Source organism: Lissotriton vulgaris, chromosome 11 (assembly GCF_964263255.1).
Source record: "Lissotriton vulgaris chromosome 11, aLisVul1.2, whole genome shotgun sequence".
NCBI lineage: Eukaryota > Metazoa > Chordata > Amphibia > Caudata > Salamandridae > Lissotriton > Lissotriton vulgaris.
In genome coordinates, this window is record NC_141699.1 from 280,247,133 (window position 1) to 280,266,720 (window position 19,588).

Consider the following 19,588-nt stretch of genomic DNA (forward strand, 5'->3'; position numbering starts at 1 on the left):
GGTCGGCTGTCGTGTCATGTACTCCTCATCTTGGCTGGCTGAGCGGCGTCCCATCTGATATGAAACCACAGCTGTGGTTATTCACAGGACTTGAACCACACTGAGGGAGAAGCACAGCAGACCCCGCGGGCATCCATCCAGGCTGATTCTGCATCCAGTCCGAGAAGCGGCAAGTGCTCACAATGCTGTTGCGGCTCCCAGGCCAAATCCACATGAAGGTTGTGCTTCTTTGGGCAGTTGCTGCCTCCAGGCACGATCTGCTCGTGCTTCGGTGGCAACGTCGCTCCTTCTCGGGATTCCTTGGGGGATTGGCAGGAGCAGCATGAAGGCTTCGGGTGCCAGACAGCACTGGATGACTTCTTGGAGTAATCTTTGCACACAGGCCACTGCAGGGGCCATAATGGGAGTTACCTCTCAAAATGGATGAGCTTCAGCTTCACTGGCAAAGGCAGCCAGAAACTTCTGGGTGAGCCTCATGCTGGTAACACCGCTGGCTACTCTTGGACAGTCTGTCCTCCTGCAGAACTCTGCCACCCCAGTTCAGACATGGCCATATGCAAATCAGTGTTTGATTGGTTCAGATGCTCCGTCCATCACCACCCCCTTTTGTACTGCTTTGTTCGCCATAAGTTGGCAGGGTATGCTCAGACGTGAGTCCCTTGCTCACTTTGCCACTGGATTCAAGCAAGCCTGGCTGAAGACGGCTGAAATGCCAGAAACCGGTCCTAGGAAGCTTGTTTCAGGTCCAGGGAAGGCATGGCTTGGCAGTTCGGGCTGGACTGTTACAATGAGGCACAGGGTCAGACTGATTTGCATATGGCCATGTCTGAACTGGGGTGGCATAATGGGTTAAAGAACGGTGCTGGATTAAACCCAGATCTGTTGACTGGGTGTGAGTGTTTGATTGGTTCAGATGTTCCGTCCACCCCCCCCCCCCTTTTTACTGCTATGCTAAACGAGGGGCATCAAAAAACGTTCCAAATGGCTCCAGTGTCAGACTCCCACAATACACAGAGACCTACTATCATGAGTGTGCTACACATGTACAGATGTATTTCACATGCACACAGAATGTCAGCACAAGCTTCTGGTTTTCCCCTAACCGTGGAACCAGAGAGTGGTCAGCAGTCCACGCTCTCACTGGCTCTGAAAAGGTATGTGGTCACACTATGCATTTACAAAATACGATACGCTCCCACCACTACCTTACTTGAAGCACCCAAGGCAAGGATAGTACTTCACTGCCTAATGAGTGCATGTTGGGTACTCTCCTCCGGGTAACAGGACAGGTCCATAACCTCATACTGTCAAAGACAGTACCATTAAACCAGGACCGAACTATAGGTCAGGACACCAGATTCAATTGACGTCAGGTGCTAAAGAGAGGGTCACATATCTGTTTACCATGAAGGGGACATTCATGTCCCAACAGATAACGGATACGCTTACCAGTACTACCCTCACTACCATCTCTCTATTTGGTCCCTTATGTGTTTCCTCACCTTTGTACATTGCTTAGTTGCTTTTGTATCCATGTTTGTGCTCGATTAATGTACATACACATGAATATACAATGATTTGGTGCTAAGGCACATTTAAAAGAGAGGTAATAAAGTACAGTGATATGGCATCTGCCCTGTAGAATATAGTTTTACTAATGACACTATTTAACATCATAACCTATGCTTTCACAAAGCGGACATCTGACAACCGCTCAATCAGCTGTAGAACCGTTTCATAATTTCTTCCATCAAACAATACGCAATAAAGCAAATGTCTATCTCAACCTTTTGTAGATCAATGCAAGGGTTAACAATTCCAGAGTACCATTTTTTAATGATAAAATATTGGAACTGTACCTAGAAGTGTAGGAAGTAACCACAATGGTTCATACATGATCAGAAGTGAACGTTTCTTTTTCATTAGCAATGGCGGTCTCTGCCATGTCTCGTGACAAGCCTCCTCCATCTAACTTTCACTCGGCACAACATTACAAAGCAGATCATGCACAGAAACGAGGGGAAAGGGGATGGGGACTGAAAGAAACTAGGAGGTGGAACACACTGTGCACAGGTTCCAATGCATGCACAGCCGCTGTGATCCATGCACACCATCTTTTCCCCTGTAAGCAATAAAATAAATAGGTACAAGCCTACTAACAGGAAGCAGCTGCCCAGAATCCCCATATAAATACTTAGCCAATGTTAAAAGATGTGAACATATGTTGTTACTAAATTGGGCTGCACTCTTCAATCCGTACACTAGAGTCCGGTATATAAAGTTAGGAAATCATGGATGTGTAAATCATTTTGCCGTTGGTCTTTCTAGATTTACATTTATTGATTTGAGTTGCTATTTTTTGCAATATTATTAAGTAAAAAAATGTCAGCCAATGCATTTTGCCCATTTACGACAGACTTCTTCCGGGCTGTAGACCTACAGCAGACTAAGCATAAAACCCCACATGTAATTATATAAAATTATGTAAAATCTCCACGACATGGTACCAAATCACAAATATAAAAGGCAAAAATTCAAAATGTTAGACTTATTCAGCTTTGAATGATATACTTGCATGTGCACCATGCAATGAATGTGTGTGTTGCTGCCAAACATTTTGGGCGGGTCAATATGGCAGTATGATCAGAAAAATTCCTACCATTCTACTCATGGTTTGGAACCATGCCATATTCCATGGCTAATTTATACGATTACATGTAATGGTTTTATGTTCTTCTACAACCTGTGCAGAAACAATTCTCAGGAAGAAGTCTCGGGAAGCTCGCAAAGGAATAGTCACCTTAACTCAGAGGAACATTAAATGATGTCAGACTTACGTAGAGAGTGATGGCCATTGGCAACAGTGCAGGAGTGAAAGCACAAAAGGCAGCGTCCAGGTAGCTGATAAACCCATCATCATCCTGGCAGTCTGGGGTGGTCCTGATGAAAGAGCACCATTCAGAGGCATTGTGATCCCGGACCGTCCGACACTAGAGAGACAAGGGGGAAAAGTCATGGCTCCGTAGTCTGAAGCATGCTGGGTAGCCGAATCAACCCACACCCTAGGCCTGGCTTACCTATATTAAATTGCCTTAAAAGTGTGTATAGGCAGGTCAGTAGGCAATCAGATCTTCCCCTGTCTTATGTCTTAGCAAAGGTGTTAGCTTCCCAGAATGCCCATACTATCCCAATATGTCAGTTTGCTTCTGCAGATGAAGCTGTGCCCTGCAGGACTTCTCCCATCTGGTTTGCAGATTCTAGCAGAACATATGATAACAGAATACAGTCACACAAATTTGAAATACTAACATAGGGAATGCCCAGTGGCTTTAAATTCATAGCAATTTTTTTCTTAGTTGTTCCCTGTTGAGTCTCCCCAAGTGGAGTGGGTAATTCCTTGGACTGCTCTGCCTACAAACTAACATTTCCCAGGCGACTGCATCCAATGAGGTCACAAGCCAATTTAAGTTGTTATGGTCTCAAGCAGAGTCCTGGGGCCTAGAAATTTTAACTTGATGGCTTCTTTTGAAGTAGAGTGCAGTCGCGTCTGGTAATCTTTGAAAGCGGTGGGTGTAATATTCGCCAGAAGTTCACCCCATTGTTTTCCCAAACTTTGTTGCAAGAGTTGCCGATATGTGAAGAATTGCCTTCATTGGGCCAGTGCCAGCGTTTTGTTATGGGTATACCCTTACACCAACAATTACATACAATAAACCAGCACCAGAATTTTGCCGTTGATATTCCCCATATACCGTGGGTGGCCTGTATGTCAAAAAATTCCTCCAGTATTTCAGAGCCTGCATTTTATCGTGGTTTGTTTTTCTCAGCCATTACCCTCAGCCGAATATGCATTACACTCTGCCCTCTACGAGTCCAAAAATTACCTCCAGTATGTCAACACCAGTATTTTGCTATAGGTGTACTCTTAAGCCAAATATGACTTCCAGGACTTCAGGTCTGCTTTTTACCTTTGATGCCCTGAGATGTGCCCTCCGCCGTCCTCCAAAGTTATTGTTGTCACAATTATATAATCTAAATAAATAAATCTAAATATTCTTGAGGTTCTAATAAGTATTTATTGAGATGCTCTTTAAATCCAAGTTATTCCTTGGTATATGAAGTCTAAATCAAAGAGATGTTTCTTTTGCATGTATTTCAATAACTATGTTAAGACTATGTAATGAAAGTTCACTGTATATAACTTAATTTCTCTAAATTCATATTGTCAAGGCGTACGCAATAATTTTACATGTGCATACCCACTGCAGGCTTGAAATGCCGTAATGTATATTGCAACACATAATCTATGAGTCAAGAGTTTTCAATATTCGGTCATGCAAACACATTGACAATATGAATTTAGAGAAATTTTTAACCATAATTTGAAATGATCTGAACCTGTGGTCGGATTTTAAAGATTTGTAGACAGAGTTTTAACATAAGATGAATGTTACTTGCTCCTGTTTTATTAGCTTTTACACACATATTAATGCACCTTTTTGAATAGGTCCATTAATGATTTTAGTTGTGTAAGTTTAGCACTACATCTCCCACAAAGACATGCGGAGCATTTAATTGGCTTTGATACACTGCACACGCACCTGTGAACAAGGTTTCTGCGAGAATAAAACGCGTAAGGGCCTATTTGGGTTCGGCCCTTATGGAATTATCTTTTTTTAAATATAAGAATGCCGATTGACCCGTGAGTGAGACCTGTTCTTCGAAAAGAAGGTTTTTTGGAATATTAATATGTCATGGCTCAGCCATTTGCACCGCACTGCCCCAGAAGCACCAATATAGCCAGTGAAGATAAGCCAACTGTGATGTATAAGAAACTCCACCTTTACTTCGGTGACCTCCGCAAGAATTGGAGGACAGACCACAAGGTGGTGCAGCATCAAAGTTGTATTGCTCCTGTTAATACACCATCAGCAAGAAGCGTTTCGACCCCGGAGGGCCTTGATCACATAATATATTATATATATTCACTGAAAAAACCATAGGTTTCACACCAGTTATAGTTAGCTGGAAATTTTACTCGCATAAAACCATTGAAATTCCAACGTTATAGTTAGTTGGACTCACTATAACTTGCGCGCCTGCAATGCACTGCTGATGACGTCACATATTGCATCACTCATGACATGGTCAGTGACATCACTCATGACATCATTGATGACACCATCCAGTGAATGTGTGCATTCTGAAAAATAAATATGTTTTATATTTGTATATGTAAAGGTCGATGGAAGAATAAATGTTTAAATAAGTGTCTACATGGATGTTTTAAAAAAAAAATAAGTTGATTGGTTAACTGGCTTATTAAGTGTATTTTAGTGAATACATATATTAGCGAGTATGGTTTAAATATTTAAATGTTTGTATCAGTGTTTCACTTTGTGTATAAGTGGCTGCATGGGTTGGTGAGTAGCTACATGTGTGTGTATATGGGTTATTAGATGTTTTTTTGTATCAGTATGAGTGTCTGTATGGTTTGGTGGGGGTGTTACTTAGCACATAGATGCATCAATGACTGACTCACTGTTTGTATGTGTTTTGAACACAGCAAACGTGCAGGACTGTATGGGTGGATGAGTGTGTATATATGTGTGTTAGTGAGTGAATGACTGTCTCACTAGTGTCTTTATCAGTAACTACATATGTTTTAATGTAGTATATGTGAGTATTGATGAATATAAGTGAGTATATGTGAGAGTGAGAGATTGTATGAGTTCCTGTTTAAATAAGTATGTGTTTCTATAAGTGATTGTTTAAGAGAGTAAGTATGTGTAAGTTTCCTTAGAAGTAAGGTGGTAGTGTGTGTCTATAGCTGTATATGCGAATAAATGGACGTTCAATCGTTTATTTGCATGTGTCAGTATGTGTGTGAGTAACTTTTGGATGACTGTCGGTGTGTAACAGGATGTACAGGTGTATCACTATATATGATGAATGAGTATATGTATGAGAGACTATATAGAACTGTTGGTGAATAAGTGGATGAGTATATAGATGGTGGAATTACTGAATTGGTTGTTGTAACTGGTATGGGTATCTCCATTTTTTTGAAAATGTTAGTTTCTATTTTGAATATGTGTTTCAAGGGTTACATTACACTGAAAGGAGGTCTGTCACTCTGTCACAAGGATGGTGTCATCAGTGATGTCATGAGTAATGTCACTGACCATGTCATGAGTGATGTGTAATATGTGACGTCATCAGCAGTGCATTGCAGGCGCGCAAGTTATAGTGAGTCCAACTAACTATAACGTTGGAATTTCAATGGTTTTATGTGAGTAAAATTTCCAGCTAACTATAACTGGTGTGAAACCTATGTTTTTTTCAGTGAATTTCATAGGTTTTTTAATAGCAAATCTCTATAGGTATGAAATGTAATATTTTTTATGATGAATTTTATATTTTATAATTATGTAATACTATTTTTTTTATGTTTATTTTATTTTTATATTTGTTTGCCCCGGAGTGTCCCGTTAGCGCTAATGCCGCGAACGAAAACATCGTGACGTTTCGCATAGCCGCGTCCGCGTGATACGCACGGCATAAGCGCACCCGGAAGCACCCACGCGCATACGAACGCGCTACGTAAGCACCGCCGAGCGCGCACCGGGGCGCGTAGCGTAAGCACGTCGGGTCATGTGACCTGAAAATAACACTTTACATTGGTTCAAAACAGTTTTGGTTTCCAAATGATGAAAGCCCGGCTCATGTGACCTGAAAATAACACTTTTCATTGGTTCAGAACAGTTTTGTTTTCCAAATGATGAAAGCCCCCACCTTTTTTCCTCATTCTCACTTTATTCTTTGAGTGAGGAAGACCTGCTTTTTTCTTACAGATATGGCTACAGTACTATCAGCAGCTGGAGCATCTGCTCCATCACCACAAGGACCACCAGAAGATCACATTGGTGGTCAAGAAGGAGAGGAGGAGGAGGAGGAAGAGGAGGAAGAGACAAGGCAGTTCCTGCATGAAGACAATCCCCCATACAAACGAAGAGATCACTTCATATGGGAGTTTTTCCAAAATCCCAAGGGGTTTCAAAAAAGTAAACGCTGCAAAGGTGACTTGTCTCATCTGTAAAGCTGTGCTATCCAGGGGGAACCCTGCTAAAAAATATTCCTTTGGGAATCATACTATGATATGACACATGCAGCGTTTACACCCTAATAACTATTCTGCAGCAGAGGTGAGGGAAATCTGCAGTAACCTACCCCAATCATCATCCAGAACCTCTACAACTCAAGAACCCACTCCATCGGGTCCAGAAGCAAGTGAGGTGATTCCAAATATACAAATAAAGTTTGGGGGATACAAAATTGTTTGTATTTATTGTAACAAAACCATTAGTTATGGTGAAAAAAGCATTACACTAATCACTGTTACTATGGATCACCACAAATGCCCGAGGAAACCATAATTTTTTCTGGGTTTTTTTGTGCTCCAGTTGAGCTATTTTCAATTCCCTTTTTTTTGTTTCTCCCCATAAAAAATACAAAAAAAATATAAAACTGTTCAGAAAAGCCAAAAAAAGAAAAAAATGTTCAAAAAAACAATAAAAAATATAAAACAACAAAAAGAAAAAAATAAGTTTTTAGAACTACCTCCAATTTATAAAAAAAGGCTTCATTTTTAAAAAACTCTGTCATTCTTTTTTCCCCATGGTACGCTTCCCAGTCCGCTCCCCGGTGTGCGTACCGGGCGCTCCCCCCGCAAAAATCGAAAAAAAATTTTTAAAATGTTTTTGCCCCACGGGGCCCTTTTTTAGCCCCCACATCAAATCTATGGGGTCGGGGGGGTTTACTCTGCCCCTTATGGTCAATTCCCCCTTTGTTTTTGCTACCTCTTGTGCCGCGATCCTACCGAGACACAAGATGGCGGCCGCTCCGGACTGTTTGGAATGTTTACCGACACCCGAGGGCCAATCAGCTTTTTGCGCGCAAGTCGCGTAGCGCGCCCGGAGCGCTCCCCGGGGTGTGGCCATAGATATATATATTTTTCCCACAAATTCTGCCCTGGATGGGCCAGCAATGCCTGCTAAAGGGATCCTCACTGGAATATGAAGAATTTTGCCCCGAGTGAGCCTATTGCTAATCCTCCGAGGATCCTCTCTCAGAAAGATAACTAAGGGTTAACTTTAAACTAGCCAAACTGGATGCCTCTCTACATCCCATCATAAAATCCTGTCCTCATTCTCTTAATATCAGGGGCCCCAGCGCTCATCCTGCCCATAGGGGATATCTACCAAAATGCACCCACAACTCCTCTTCCGTATTGAGCCCTGTCGGCATCTTGGTCCCCAACATGATTATGTATTTAGACTCCAAATTGTCTTATAGACCTAACTCGACCACACCAATGTTCCTTGTGTGGTATCTGGTCTGGGCAAAAAAATCTTACGTTTGCCGCTTCTGCCTTGGTGAAATTCAAGAAAAAAGTGCCTCGCCACTGGGTAAGAGTTATCCTAAGTGGTTATTGCCCTCATATGCTCCAGGACACGTTTTTTGGCTGCATGCACCATGCTGCCCACGCATGAATTGCCACAAGGGCAAACTAGGCAGTATATTATAAAGTCCGAGTTGCAGTTGAGGAGTTTCTTAATTCTTGATTTTCCTACCTGGCTATATCTATATTTCGTTTTTTTCTCGCTGAAAAAAAACAAAGGTTACAGGAATGGTATAGTTAGGCTAAGATTTCACTCACACAAAACCAGTGAAATTCAGCGATTATAGTTACCTGAGCTAACTATAACTTACACCCCGCAATGCACTACTCATTACCTCACATATTACATCACACATGACACGGTCAATGACATCACTCATGATATCACTGATGACATCATCCCATGAGTGTTTCATAAATGTTTCTAATGCTTAAGCGTGTATACTAAGCTACAGTATAAGTTAAAAATACTATTCTTTCTGTGGTAGCAATTAGTCTTATTAGCTCAGGTAACTATAACTGATTAATAGCACTAGTTTTGTACGAGTGAAATCTGAGCCCAACTATAATGTCCCTGTAAGCTTTGTTTTTTCAGTGAATTTCTAAGGTTTTTTAAAAATACTATTTTCTAACTATAACGTCCCTGTAACCTATGCTTTTTTAAGTAAATTTCTAAGGTTTTAAAAAAAATAAATCCTAAATTTAACCTGTAATCTTTGGCAGTGAGTGAGTGAATGAATGAGTGTCTCAGCAAGTGAGTGTCTCAATGGGTGTGTGAGGGGGGGCCTGGAAGTGAGTGCATAAGTGACTTACTGAGTGTGTGAGTGGATGCTTGTCTGAGTGGGTCTGTAAGTGGGTCCTTGAGTATCTTTGCGAGTCAATGAGTGGGTTTGTGAGTGGGTTCATGAGTAGGTCTGTGAGGGAGTGTGCGAGTCTGAGTGGGTCTGTGAGTGGGTGTGTGAGTCTCTGAGTGGTTGCGTGAGTCTTAATGGACACACACACCCCACTATAAATGGGGAGCGTGTGTGTATGAATGGGTGCATGAGTGTCTAAGTAGGTATGTGAGTGAGTGGGTGCTCTCTATTGTGCCCTCTTCTGCTCTGTTTTGCCTTTTCTGCCCTCTGTTTTGCCTTTCCTGCTCAGTTTCCCATTTTCTGCTTGTTTTTCTACCCTCTGTTTTGCCTTTTCTGCCCCATTTTGCCTTTCCTGCTCGTTTTTAGGTGCTCAGTGTTCACTTTTATGAGCCCCGGGGACCGCCACTTCCCCTGGGATTTATTTTAAGCAAAGGGGCAGCTGCATGGATCCCCCCTTCTGGGGATTTCATATGCTCCGGGGAACACCAACTCCCGAGGGCTAAATTTTAAATCATGTGGGGGGCACGCAGACCCCCCCCCCCACGGGCCACAGGGACTACCCCCGTCCCAGAACAAAATGCATTCATTAAAGTGGGAGGGGGCTGCGCGCCCCCCCCTTGCTTGCCACATGCAGCCCCAGAGACGCCATCCCCCAGGGCCTGGCCTTAACTCAATGGGGGAGGTGAGCTGTGCAACCCCCATCCCCATTTCCGCCCCAGGGACCCCATACTCCAAGGCACCCAATGTACAGCTTGGGGACCGCAGGGAGCTTCAAGGCCCCCACGGTCCCACTCGGCTTCCGGCCGCCTGTGGGAGCCTGTAAAATGCAGCTCTCTATATGTGAGAGTAACCATTTAGTTTGTTTCCCTGCCTGTCTGCAGGGAAACAATTGAAAACTCTTCTCCGAGCAAGTGGGAGTGGATTCACAGCTCTCGCTTGCGGAGAGTCGAGTTTGTGTTTGATCTGACTTGAGAGGAGCTGTCAAAGCTCCCGGCAAGTAAGAGCAAACAGCTATGTCCCCGGGGTGAACACCCAGGACTTAGCAGAAGCCGGTCCTGGGGGTTGGCGGTCCCCAGGGCCCAATATGGCTCCAAAAAGTCCCTGTGGCCTCACTCTTTCTGGTTGCACGGGCCGGCCTCAGGGAGGTGTTTTTCCCCAGGGTGTATATGGCCCAGAGAGGGGGTCACGCAGGCCCCTGCCAGCATTATTTGTTTTCCATGGGGAGGTAGTGGTCCCTGTGGCTTTTCATTCGTACAGAAGAGGGGTCTGCATGATCCTCATCCATGATTAAAATTAATGCCATGAGGAGGTGGTGATCACCAGGGCATCAAGCAAACCCAAGAGGGGGTTCCGCGTGCCCCCTCTATTGTGAAAAAAGCCCCAGCGACGTTGCGTACCTGGGCCTCTAAGTGCCTTAGGAAGGGTTACCCGCGCACCAAACTTTTTTTTATAAAAGTGCCCCGGACCTGGCCCACCTGGGGGCTCATTTCAAAACAAGTGCAGGAGCCTGTGCATTTTTTTTTCCACTTATTTACAACAAGGGGTGGCGAGGGACAGAGTCTCTGAATTAAGCAGAATACTCTCACCCAGTCAAGAGATCAGGGCTAGATCCAACACAGTTTTTTAGCTCACTGCACCATCCCAGTTTCAGAACCTGGCTGTATGCAAATTAGTCTGTTCCTGTCCCAGTGCATGATGGGAACAGGGCAAACCAAAACTACAAAAGCCAATTCTTTCACTGGGAAGGAAACAAGCTACCGGGGACGAATTGGCTTGGTAGTTTGGTCTGCCCTGTTCCCATGATGCACTGGGCCAGGGACAGACTAATTTGCATATAGCAAGGTTCTGAGCTGGGATGGGGCAGTGAGATAAATAACGGTGATGGATCAAGCCCTGATCTTTGGACTGGGTAAGAGTGGTCTGCTTAATTCAGACACTCTGTTCATCACCACCCCCTTTTCTGAATCGTTTTTGGCCACTACAGGTGTGGCAGGGTATACTCAGACATGAGTCCCTTTCTCACTGCTCCATCAGGATTCAAGCAAGCCGGGCCGAAGAGGCTGAAATGCCAGAAACCGGTCCCCGGTAGCTTGTCTCCTTTCTGGTGAAGAATTGGCTTGGTAGTTTGGTCTGCCCTGTTCCCATGATGCACTGGGCCAGGGACAGACTCATTTGCATATAGCCAGGTTCTGAGCTGGGATGGGGCAGTGAGATAAATAACGGTGATGGATCAAGCCCTGATCTTTGGACTGGGTAAGAGTGGTCTGCTTAATTCAGACACTCTGTTCATCACCACCCCCTTTTCTGAATCGTTTTTGGCCACTATAGGTGTGGCAGGGTATACTCAGACATGAGTCCCTTTCTCACTGCTCCATCAGGATTCAAGCAAGCCGGGCCGAAGAGGCTGAAATGCCAGAAACCGGTCCCCGGTAGCTTGTCTCCTTTCTGGTGAAGAATTGGCTTGGTAGTTTGGTCTGCCCTGTTCCCATGATACACTGGGCCAGGGACAGACTAATTTGCATATAGCCAGGTTCTGAGCTGGGATGGGGCAGTGAGATAAATAACGGTGATGGATCAAGCCCTGATCTTTGGACTGGGTAAGAGTGGTCTGCTTAATTCAGACACTCTGTTCATCACCACCCCCTTTTCTGAATCGTTTTTTTTTTTTTCACTGCAGTAGCAGATCTGTCCCGATTTTTCAAAAATGCTTTTTTGCCCTGTGTCCTAAGGTAACTATAACTCACGCCCTCGCCATGCACAGTTTTCTCAACAATAACTTGAGTTATAATTACCTGAGGGCACAAGTTATAGTTTCTTGAGATAAGTATATCTATAACTGTGGATTTTTTTTGTGCGTGCAATATCTGAAGCTAACTATACCGTCCCTCCAACCTTTTCTTTTTTGGTGTATTTCTAAGGGATTTTTAAATTCAATTTTCTATCTATAAAGCCCCTGTAACGTTTGATTTTTTTTCTGTGAATTTCTGGGGTTTTAACGTTAAGTAATATTTAATTACATTACAATAATCCAACCCCCACAAGGCCAAGCCCTGCGGCCTACCCCCATAGGCATCCAACCCTGCACCACACATGGCCTCCGGCTGTGCGCGGGTGGGGTTGGCCTACGCTGCAGGCACCTAACCCCCTCCACGCACTGCTTTTAGCCGTGTGCAGAGGTGGGCTCGCTGCAGGGCCGGCAGTCAACCCCCCACACAGGCTCCCGCCACCGGCCATGTGAAGTGGGGGGCTCAGCGGCAGGTCAAGCCAGTTTATGGCCCCAGGGACCCCATTACCAGGGGCCCACCCAACTACTAAAAAGGGAGGGGGTCACTCAGCTCCACTCACAGGGCCGATTTTGGCCCTGGGGACCCCATTCCCAGGGCCTGGCCATTTACTGAAAGAGGGGGCATGCAGCCCTCTCCCTCAGCCGATTTTGGCATTGGGGACCCCTTCCACCAGGGCATGGACAATTACTGGAAGCGGGAGGGGGGACATGCCCCCCCACAAGTCTCCAGGGACCCCATTCCTCGAGGACTGGGCAATTAGTATAAGGGGATGGGACCACGTGGATCCCCACTTTTTTGTCTACAGAGAAACCATCCCCGGGCCTGGCCACTTCATGCTGAGTGCCCTGGCCCAACCCAGGGCACCCAGAGTGCAATGTTGGGGGCCACGGGGAGGCTTAATGCCCCTTTTTACACCTCTCTGCAACGCAGCTCTGTGGCGCTTACTGGAGGTACCCGGTGGGATAGTTGTCCCCCAGGGACCCTAAGGATTCAAGGGGATTTAATTCCCCAACTTAGAAAGTGCCACGGGGCACGTTTGCACAGTGGTGAAGGTAGGGGGTGGGCATCATGTGACAAGTGTGCAAAGGTGCTCTGTGGCACGTTTTAAGTTGGGGGATTAAGTTCCCTTGAATCCTGAGGGTCCCTGGGGGGACAGCTAGCCCACTAGGTATCTCCAGTAAGCGCCACAGAGTTGCGTTGCAGAAAGGTATAAAAAGGGGCGGGCCTCAGACCACCTCTCTGCAACAAAGCTCTGTGGCGCTTACTGGAGGTACCTGGTGGGCTAGTTGGCCCCCAGGGACCCTCAAGATTCAACTGGACTTATCCCTTCAACATAAAATGCGCCACAGAGCGCGTTTGCACATTTGTCACATCACACCTCACCCCCTCCCTTCACCACTGTGCAAACGGGCCCTCTGGCGCGATGTAAGTTGGAGGATTAAGTCCCCTTGAATCCTGAGGGTCCCTGGGAGCCAACTAGCCCACCAGGTACCACCAGTAAGCGCCAAAAGCAGCTCTATGGCGCTTACTGGAGGTACCTGGTGGGCTAGTTGGCCCTGAGGGACCCTCAGGATTGAAGGGAACTTAATCCCCCAATTCACAATGTGCTAGGGGGGGCGCGTTTGCACAGTGGTGCAGGGAGGGGTCGTGCCCTGATGTAACAAGTTAGAGATTCTGCTGTGTGGGACTTACTGGTGGTAATAAACGAGGTAGTTGGCCACCAAGGTTGACGTTGGGGGCTAACAACTCCTCTTTGTTCCTCCAGTAAATCCCACACAGTGGGATTGCTAAGATGTGTTTCAGAGGCCTCGCTCACCTTTCTTCACCACTCTGGAAACGTGACTGGTATGTTATAGTTAGAAAATAGCATTTAAAAACCTTTGAAATTCACTGAAAAAACCATAGGTTTCAGGGACGTTATGGTTAGAAATTAGCATTTAAAAAACCTTTGAAATTCACTGAAAGAGTTGGCCCGACTGGATAACCTACATTTGACCATAGGGGGCCGCTGTAATCTGATTAAGATGCTTTTTTTGCCCCGTTTTTTATACTTCTTCAGGACCATTTGCCTTGAGTTCTCCCCCAAAATCTTTAGGATTATTGAATCTATGTTTTCAAGCTTTATTTGGGGATATAAGAAACCCCGAAGGGCCCTTAAACGGCTGGTATTACCAAAGGAAAGAGGAGGGTTATCTCTACCTAACTTTAAGCTGTATTATTGGGCCACCGTCCTGAAATATTGCGTTAAACTGATTTCACTTGATGGTATTAACCTAGAGATCCCGTCACCTCAAGAACTTATACTAGGAGAAGATTGCGCTGGTTGTTTTTGGCGACATACCAACGATAGCTACTTCAAGAAAGTCAAGTTTAAAACTATTGTAGGTGTTTATAAAGTATGGTGTAATGTCCGTAAGATTTTGGGGTTGGGGCGATTTTCATTTTATACGCCAGTGAACAGCAATAACGATCTACCCCCTATATTTCACGATAGCTGTATGAACAGATGGGCCTCGGTAGGGGTGGTGCAGCTGGGCTGTTTTTATAAACAAGGCTGTCTCAAGATGTTTGAAGACCTACATGAGGAATATAATATTAGCCATAGGGACTTCTTTAAGTTTCTGCAGGTCAGGGATTTCTTATTAAAGAAAACTGGCGGGCGGGAGAATTTTCAGAATAATCAATTGATTGATAATTTATGTAAAGAAATTACCCCCAGGATTGGGGAAATTTATGAAATATTGAATCTAGCCTCCCCAGATGATATGGATAAACAATGCACTGCTTGGCAGGCTCTGCTGGGAGTCCATATTACAATCCCCCGCATGGCTTATGATTTAGCCCAAAACTCGTTAATGTCGATAAAGCTACAAGCACAATTTTATAAAACATTTTTTTTCCTGTATTACACACCTAAGAAAATCGCCAAATGGGGAACAGGGAAGGGAACTACGTGTCCTCGCTGTGCACTCTATGGGGCTGATATTGTTCATATGTTTGCCACTTGTAACATGCTCTCCGGCTTGATTAAAGATATGTCAGAATTTCTTTCAGAAGTATGCCAAACAAGATTAGCAGTTTCAACAGAGGAAATCATGCTGGGGGTAGCGAATGGTGAACAGCAGTTAAATATACAGGGATTGATATTTGTGGCTATGGCAATATTCCGACTTAGTATCGCCTCTGCATGGCTAGATCCTAACCCACCGGCATTCCAACAATGGAGGGCTAGACTATTAGCGACCTGCAGCCTGGAAATGGCAATCTATAGGAACAAAGGAGCTAAAAAAAGATTAAGGGGCATGCAGATCTGGGCACCTATCTTGTTGTGGATTCAGAGACATTTATGATTGTATTCTGTTTGTTCATTTCTTTTTCTCTTTCTATGCTTAGGAAATGCGAATCGTAATGTATTAATTTCAGATTTATGAATGTAATAAGTCGTTTCTTTATGACATGGTCTTGGTCAGGGTGACGGGGAGGGGTGGGAGGGGTGGGAGGGAATGTATTTATTCTCGGATGCTTGATTCCGTTCTGGGAAGGACATGGCTTTTGTAGTTCGGACTGGACTGTTCCCATGGGGCACAGGGTCAGAGCTGATTTGCATATCGCCATTGTCTAATAAAAAAAAAATTAAAAAAAAAAAAAAAGAAATTCACTGAAAAAAACATAGGTTTCAGGGACATTATAGTTAGTTGGACATAACCAGAGAAATTCAGCTGCTATAACTCGCGCCCCCGCAATGCACTGCTGATGACGTCACATATTACAACATTCATGACATGGTCAGTGACATCACTGATGACATCCCTGAGGACATCTCAAATTACATACTTACTCTACCCACCCCTCTTGTGTATAATAAATATAATCTCAAACTACATCACTGATGACGTCATCCACGTGAAATACTGATGCACCTCCTCACACCCTAATTTAACCTTTGATGCACCCACTCTAAAATACGGACTACCATTTTTGAAACCATAGACACACCAATACCAGTTACTACATACGCACTCACTGATTCCTAGGTCTACACACACATCCACTCATTCACCCATACAGTCACTTATACATGCAGTCACTCATCAATACAACACTATCATATGCACTCATACACCTATACAGACACTCACACACCGCCACTCATCCAGAGTTACTCACACACCTAGTCAGTCATGCAAAGAATCAATCACACTTCCATTTTCTCCCCTGTACAGTTATACACACACCACCTACTTATTTATACAGATACTAATGCATTCTTACTCTCCTATACCATCACTGCTACAAGTACACACTCATCCAGACAGCCACTCACAATCACTCACTCTTACATATAGTTATTTACGTACACCATCACTCACATATACTGCCTTTTACATATGTAGTTACTCACACAAGTACCACAGGGACATCCATTCACTCACCAACACACCCATACACACTCACCCATACAGCTGTTTCCACATGCACTCTTGAACCCATACACCCAGTGAATCAACCACTCACATCTATGCACAGCGTCACACACCTCCCACCAACCCACACACACTCAGGCACTCATATAAATACTCAGGCAACCAATCAAAAAGCTGTATAGACACTCATGTAGCTACTCACCAACCCTTGCATATGCTTACACACCAACTGAGAGACTGATACAGACATTCACACAGTTTTAGTTACTAACCCATGCATGCAGTAAGACATGTTTAATTACTCACTTATACAGTCAGTCACGCACCTACTATATCTTCCATCCAGACACTTATACATCCACTAATTCTTCAATACAATTTGGCATATATATATAAAACATATTTAAACTTTATAGAAACACACAGTCACTGGATTATGTCATCAGTGATGTCATCCGTGATGTCACTGACCATGTCATGAATGATTTAATATGTGATGTCATCAGCGGTGCATTGCGGGTGAGAGTTATAGTTAGCTCAACTAACTATAACGACAGAATTTCTCTGGTTTTGTACGAGTGAAATGTCCAACTAACTATAACGTCCCTGAAGCCTAGGGTTTTCCAGTGAATTTCAAAGGTTTTTTAAATGCTAATTTCCAACTATAAGATCCCTTAAACCTATGAATTTTCAGTGGAGATATAGGAGTAATTACTAGATAAGCCTTAGCACTCAACCTGCACCTCTTTGATGAGGCCAAACAAATCCAAAACTTGCCTTAGGTTGCTCGGGTTCCCATTTAAAGGAGATCTGGAATTACCTTTTTGGGATGGGCGAAACCCGATGTGCATATTGTAGATTCTTATATTCAGTGATCTGGTGAGGGGCTGGAATGCCCCTGAAGTAATTACGAGTGGCAGAAATTTAATTCAAACAGTCACTCAATCATTTTTTTTGTTTTTAATAGCTTATGCACTCACTCAGGCAGGAAGCAATTCTCATGCTTCCAGATAAGGTTAACCAATTGCCAATTGTTATGCAAGACATCACTTCCATAACAGAACGTAAGGCTGGCTTGTTTCCTCGTAGAGAGAAGGAGTCGTGGGATGTTGTCCTGTGACGGAGGCAGACCCAACATACAGGTAGGGAAGGTTGACAGAGGCGCAACCCAAGAGACCCCGCAACTTCAGGACACAGTGAGCAAGGGATGGGTGCGCGAAAAGGGACTAGAGCAGGGAGGGCCAACATCCGCTTCGGAGACAACGAGGGAGTGTAAATGTGTGTGAGAACTCCTCAGTTCTGACATACATTTCTGACAGCCCTGCAGAATAACTAATAAACACCAAAAACAGCAGATGGGGAGAGGTCGACTTGCCTGTCAAACATGTTAGCATTGCAGGTGGGGCCCACCCACCCGCACACATTTTTGGGGACAAGCGCAAATTGATCCCAATCAGACTCTGACCCAGAATAAAAGAGAGAGAAGAAATAAGAGGAAAGAAGGAGGAAGAAAAAGGTGGGAAATTCAAAGGGTGAATGCAGAGATGGAAGAGAACCTGCAGCAGTGAAATAAAGAGGCAGGGAGTGTTTGGTGGAAGAGAAGTGGGAAGGTGTGAAGGGTGAAACACGACACGAGGAGCCTGAACCCCCGTGGAGAAAAAAACGGAAATGTGGAAAGAGTGAACAAACTGGAAGAAGGTGGGCCAGAGGTCTGGAAATGCTGGGGGTGGGGGCGATTTAGTAACGAGCGTATTTTTCTTAAGTTCGGGCGTTGTAAGCTACTCAAAAACAAGACAGAGCGGAACACCCAACCTACCAGTAAACCGGGTCTAAAAGGACAGGGTAAGTAAGACAGGGAAAGAGAACTAGGGACAGGTGCACTTACGTCTTCTGACCTCTCGCCAGTGCTCCAGGTGTTTGTGCATGCCAAGAAGGAGTGACAGGGCGCGCCCTCCGCGCCACGCGTGACATTGGCCGCTGGAGCCGCCAGAGCCAGCGCCCCGACGCCCGAGGCGGCGAGCCATACCGTCATCAGCACCCGTAGCAGACCGGCGGTCAGGGGCATGCTGTCTGGGGACCTCTGCGCCTCTCATCGGGCCCTTGCCGGTCGATCCATCCCTGCTCGGTGCCGAGACCTAGACAGACCGCCAGGCACTCGGCTTTGTCACGCTCCCAGCGGCCTCTGTTTTTCACCCTCGGCTTCCGCAGGGGCATAGAGTGTCCTCACACTTCACTGGGACTGCAACTGTCAAGACAAAAGAGGAAGTGTGACTGTTAAACTTACCCGAGATAACAGGCGGATTGATAGATAAAAAAAAACAAAAAACTTCACAACGGGGAAATTTGGAACATAACATTGCACATTCGGTTATAGAACTAATTCACAACTTTGCAAACGTTTCACCTCATTAGTGCCACTTAAACATCTCAATGCAGCAATCAGCAACTGAAAAGCAATCATCTAACCTTTGCAAAGGCTCGACTGATGCGCGAGACGACGTGGTCTTTCTTTAGTGATTTTTAATCAGTTTGAATTAGGACACGTTGTTGTTGAAATCTGCAACCTATGCAGCAGATGGTGGCAAGGGTGGCAAATACATAATTTCACCATCCTGTGGTCGGTGTGCCGCGCTAGGACTGTCTGCTCTACAGCCCCACAAAGTGCAGGCGTAAATATGGCGCTGTGGGGGAGGTTGGCATTTCCTAGTTGGAGGCTCGCTGTGTGATGGGGATTTCTTACTCTCCTGGCTTGCGACTTTATCTCCACCTCTCTTTCCTCTCAGGGTGTGGTTACAACTGGTTCTGTGCAGAGTTGCAGCCAGCTACCTTTAGATTTGTGCCCATTCTCCAGAACATACTCCACAGTCACATTCTCCATCGCAGCTTGGTGACCACTCACAGGGCGAGCCTTAAGACATCATTTTGCTGCTTATCAATCTACGAATGATCACACCAACCTCTTACTAATTTAATTCATCTCGAAGACATTGGCGTAATTGCATAGAATGCGCTCTTTCAGATGACAGGATTGATCCCATTACCAAACACAAGGATTGGCAAAGC

General features: G+C 44.8%; 1 protein-coding gene across 1 annotated transcript in view; it reads right to left on the reverse strand.

Moving 5' to 3' along the window:
* The window catches only part of SLC8B1 (solute carrier family 8 member B1), a 210,775-nt gene that overhangs the window by 128,906 nt on the left and 62,281 nt on the right, over positions 1-19,588 (reverse strand). The window contains exons 2-3 of the mRNA XM_086943252.1: positions 18,411-18,770; positions 2,838-2,990 (exon numbers count right to left, since the gene is read on the reverse strand). Coding sequence (XP_086799378.1) covers positions 2,838-2,990; positions 18,411-18,590 — 333 coding nt within the window. The 5' untranslated portion in view covers positions 18,591-18,770. The remainder of the gene's footprint in view (positions 1-2,837; positions 2,991-18,410; positions 18,771-19,588) is intronic.